The sequence below is a fragment of the Culicoides brevitarsis genome, chromosome 1 (genome assembly GCF_036172545.1).
Source record: "Culicoides brevitarsis isolate CSIRO-B50_1 chromosome 1, AGI_CSIRO_Cbre_v1, whole genome shotgun sequence".
Classification (NCBI taxonomy): Eukaryota; Metazoa; Arthropoda; class Insecta; order Diptera; family Ceratopogonidae; genus Culicoides; species Culicoides brevitarsis.
In genome coordinates, this window is record NC_087085.1 from 42592839 (window position 1) to 42597897 (window position 5059).

Below are 5059 nucleotides of genomic sequence, written 5' to 3' on the forward strand. Positions count from 1 at the left end.
TTGTGTTAGCGAAACGAGTTTAAGTGTGGAGATGACTGGTTGATTATTATTTTTTTGTATTATTTTTATTATTTTTGACATTAAAATTTTTATTTATTTATTTTTTTAAATTTTAAATTAAAACAATTTAATTATTTATTTAATTTAATTATTTTCAATTTATATTAATTTTTAATTTTTTTTTTAATTATTTTTATTTTTTTTCAAGTTTTTATATTCTCTTTAAAAACTTGAATATTGAAAATTAATTAATTAAAAAAAAAATAAAATTATTTAATTTTAAATTTAATTTTTTTTAAATTTTTTTTTAATTTTTTTTTAAATTTTTTTTTTATTTTTGAAAAAATAAATATTAAAATAATAAAATTAAATTTTTTTATTTATTTATTAAATTTATTTTTTTTTATTTACAACCTTTTAAGGTGTTTAAAAAATTAAATTTAAAAAAAAAAAAAAAAAAAAAAAATTTAATTTTTTTAAAAATTAAATTAATTAAAATATATAATTTTTTTTTTGAAGTAATTAATTGAATTAATTTTATTATATTTTTGGTTTTTTCTAAAAATATGTTTAAGGCTTTAGAATAAATATTTAATTGAAAAAAAATAAATTACTTTTAAATATATTTTTTTTTTATTTTGAGCATTGAAATATGAAAAAAAAAAATAATTTTTAAATATTTTTTTAATTTCATTAAACTTAACACTTAAATTAATTTATAAAAAATGTGAAAAATTAATATTTGATTTTTTTTTTGTGAAATGATTTTTTTTATAAGTTTTGTTAAAAATATGAGTAATAAATAATTTTTTTTTCATGTTCAAAAAATCATTTAAATTAATTATAAAAGTCAGGAGAATTTAAAAATACAAAGCGGAAATGAATAAAAATAAAAATGGAAAAAATAGAGCAAAAAGGTAAGAATATAAAAAATTCAAGAAAAAAATATTTTTTTTTTAATTTAATTTTAAACTTATTTTTTTTTTTAATATTTCACATGCGCCTCAATCCATTCAATGTACTCGCTAATTTTTGTATAAACGCCAGGCCATCCTTTCATCCCACAAGGCTTCGGTCCAAAGGAAACCATTCCAGCGAGATACCAATACGGTTGCTCGCCTTCTTCCGTATCGATTGTCATCAAAGCTGCACCCGAATCTCCCGAACACGAATCTTTGCCATCTTGCCCGCCAGCACAAAGTTGATTTGACGTGATGAAAATTCTCTCGCCCTTATACTGTTTGCTGCATTGTTGCGTATCGAAGCCCGGCACCAATAATTTCATCAAAACGTTACTTTTACCGGATTTTTCAGTGCGACCCCATCCTGCTACCCAAAATTTGAGCTTTGTGAAGTCTTGTTTCCGCAAATGATCGGCGAATGGCAAGCAAATGGGTCGAATGAATTCTGTGAAGGGGATATTTTCGGTCAATCTGAGAAGAGCAATGTCGTGATATTGATTCGGCGATGTTGGAATGTAACTTTCGTGAACGATAATTTGTTGGATTTTTACATCGAGATGCGGATCAGCACAATCGAAATCGATGCCATCGACGATACAATCGATGCCGGTACTTAAATCCCATTCGCCGAGACGAACTTCCATCGGATACCAAAATTTGTGGATTTCTACCCCGTTGATGCAATGTGCCGCTGTTACGACATATTTTGCGTTAATTAAAGCGCCGCTGCACTGAAACGAGCTCTGATTGAATTTGTTCCGATATTTTATCAAAGCAGTCCATGGAAATTCCCCGATTGTAGCTTTTGTTCCGCCAAATATTCGCGCCGTCGATTGAATTCCGCAACTTCCAGGAACGGGAAAAAGCGTTTCCGATTGCCGGGCAGCGACTTGTTGCGACGGAATTTCTCGCTGAATGGCATCGGGAGAGCAACAAACGAGCGGTTGTTCGTTCCGATTCCCACAATGGCTGTCACGCAAAAACTGCTTTTCGGTTTCCGTGAGATTTTGTCGCAACAAAAGCTGAAAGAGCGCACGACATTTCGTGAGATGCACGCATTTTCCGGGTATCGATGACGTTGCTTGTTGGCAGTCGTCGGTGAAGGGCTTCGCAAATGCAATGGAAACGACGACGACGACGATGATGGTTGTTAGTAAACAAATGTTGTGAAATGTTGTCATGTTTTTGTTTGGATGTCAACTGTCAATGCGACACAATAGTACTACGTCAGATGCGAGGCAGGTACAGAAATTTATTTGTTTTATGGACAATTGTGCAGAAAGAGAGGCAAGATAGGCGTTTGAGGAAGGTAACGGAGATGAATCATCTGTTGATGTGTACGTGAGTCAATAAGAATCTGCAAAAAAAAAAATAACTTTAAAATTTAAAAAAAAAAAAAAAATTTTTAATTTATTAAAAAATAATTTTCAAATTTTTTAAAAATAATTTTCAAATTTTTAAAAAATAATTTTTAAATTTTTTAAAAATCATTTTTAAATTTTATTAAAAATTATTTCGCGAATTTTCCAGAATTTGAAAAAAAATTAACTTTGAACTTCTGTTAAATTTTTTTTTATGTTTGTTAAAAAAAATTTATTTTAAATTTGTTCAAAAATAAATTTTTAAATTTATCAAAAATTATTATTCCAAATTTTCTTAAAAATTAGTTTTTTTTTTAAATTTTTATATTAAATTTATTTTCCAATATTTTTTTTATAAAAAAAATAATTTTTTTTTACATATTTTTTATTTTATTGATTTATTTTTTAAAAATTTATTTATTTTCGTTCAAATGATAATTTTTTACTATACCTAAATGTTTTTTAAAATTATTTTTATTTTTATTTAGTTATTTTTTATTGTTTAAATTTCATTAATTTATTTATTTTTAACGTTCAAATGATAAAAATATTTTTTTTAATTATTTTTTTAAATTTTATATGAAAGTAAATTTTTCGTAGATTATTTTTCTTATTAATTAATTCTTATTTTTTTATTTATTTATTTAATTATTGAAATTCATTTTTAACATTCAAATTAAAAACTTTAACTTAATATATTATTTAATTATTTTGGGTCTATAAAAGCTGTTAAAATTAATTATTTTTTAATATTAATAAAAAAATAAAAACAATTTTTTAAGTTAAAAAAATAAAATTATTTTTTCTCTAAATTATTTAAAATTTTATTATAATTAAAAAAATATTTTATTTATTTAAAAAAATTTTTTTATTTTAATTGATTTATAAAAAAATAAATTAAAAATTTAAATTTAGTTTATTTAAGTATATTTTAATTTATATTTTTTGTTAAAATTAAATTTTTTATCAAAAATGAATAAATTTGTTATTTATTTAAAAATTTTAATTTTATTTAAAAAAAATTAATTTTGATGTTATAAATTTATTATTTATTTTAAACTTATTTTAAATTATTTATTGAAAAATTAAGCATTTATGAATATTTAAAAAAATATATTTTTTAATTTTAAAAAAATTTAAACACTTTCTATAAAAATATTTCGATAAAAATTGCCGATTTACAACAAATTTTGACACGTGTCAAATACTTTTTCTGCCAATTTCAATTTCCTCTTCACTCTGTTTAAAGTTAACGGGTCAAACGAAAGTTCAATTGACTCAAATGTCGTCTCAAAAACAGACAAAACCCCAATTTAAAGTTGTTTTTTCCATCATAAATATTTTTCAGCACGAAGCGACATGACACCAAACTGCTTCAAACAGATGATAAATGATATCTTGATACAAGCATACTCTTCGCCCTCCATTTACTCCTCAAATAATAATACTCTGATGTCTGTCATTTGACTGTCTTCGTAATTCCTCTTCTTCTTCCTCCTGTGCGATGGCATTATGACACTTACGCACAAGTGTTGTTATTCCTCAAACATAACAAATATTACTTGTGTAACTAACTGACGAGATGATGTCTCGTGTACCTTTGTTCACTCACGAAAAAAAAAAAATTACAACAGTCGAATTGCACAACGGAAAATTTTATGATTTATGACTTTTTAACTTTCCTCCCGGAGAAAATTTTTTTGTTGTTCGCTTTTGTTGTTTTGAAACACGCAATTTTGCGTCACATTTGTAGCAATGCTTTTTTTCGCCGAATGGTAAGTATTGTGGGGAGTTTAACACCTTGTAACACAATCGCGAAACAAAAAAATTGTCTGCATTGTTCTGCAGGAGGATGAAGGAGGAACAACGACAACGCGATGTTGAGTGAATCCAGTCATTTGTAAAGGATTAATGTTTGCGCGACTCTTAGCACAAAATGAAAAGACTTGCAAATTGGCACGAGAACATGCAAACTTAACACTTTTTAAAAACGCATTTCGAAGAAAAAATTTGGTTTTATGAGGAAAATGTGTCAGTTTTTGAATTAAATTAAAGAAATTTTGATATGAGGAGTATTAAATTGTGAAATGAGGAGTAACAAAATGTGAAAATTTTATAATTTTGTTATAAAAACCCATCTGAATGAACGATAATATACATTTTCTTACTCCTCAAAAATTTCTCAACTTCTGAATCATTAAAAATTAAAAAAAAAAATGTAAAATGAGGAGTATGAAAATGTGCAAAATTACAATTTTGCCGAAAAACTCACCAAATCTAATAAAGATATCAATAAAAAATATTTTCTTACTCCTCAAATTAAATTTTAAAAAATTTTCCATACTTCTCATAACCAAAAAAAAAGATTCTCATTAATAAAATTTTTTAATACGAATAAGTTTTCAATGTAAATAATTTTATTTTATTTAAATTTTCTCCTTATTTTCACATTTTCGTACTCCTCACTTTACAATTCAATACTATTAATGACTTTAAAAAAAGTATTTTAATAATTTAAAGTTCTGAGAGTTATAAAAAATTAAAAATTGTAAAAAGAGGAGTATAAAATTGTGAAAAATTTGTATGTTTATTTAAAACTCATACGAAAGAAAATTTTTAAGATTGAGGAGTATGGAAATTTGAACAAAATATCAATTTGAGGAGTAAGAAAATTTTTATTATCGTTCATTAAGTGAGGTTTTATAACAAAATTATAAAATTTTCACAGTTTATTAC

At 24.5% G+C, this 5059-nt stretch overlaps 1 protein-coding gene across 1 annotated transcript; it reads right to left on the reverse strand.

The window, feature by feature from the left end:
* Window positions 1-982: 982 nt before the first annotated feature.
* LOC134837983 (serine protease easter-like) lies at window positions 983-2167 on the reverse strand. The gene has a single exon (XM_063853396.1). The coding sequence runs from the start codon at window positions 2141-2143 to the stop codon at window positions 986-988; it is 1158 nt and encodes a 385-aa protein (XP_063709466.1). The 5' UTR covers window positions 2144-2167; the 3' UTR covers window positions 983-985.
* Between the last annotated feature and the right edge of the window lie 2892 nt (window positions 2168-5059).

Bases quoted from the DNA above. Each gene is read 5' to 3' on its own strand.
- LOC134837983 (XM_063853396.1), bottom strand. From the start codon at position 2,143: ATGACAACATTTCACAACATTTGTTTACTAACAACCATCATCGTCGTC.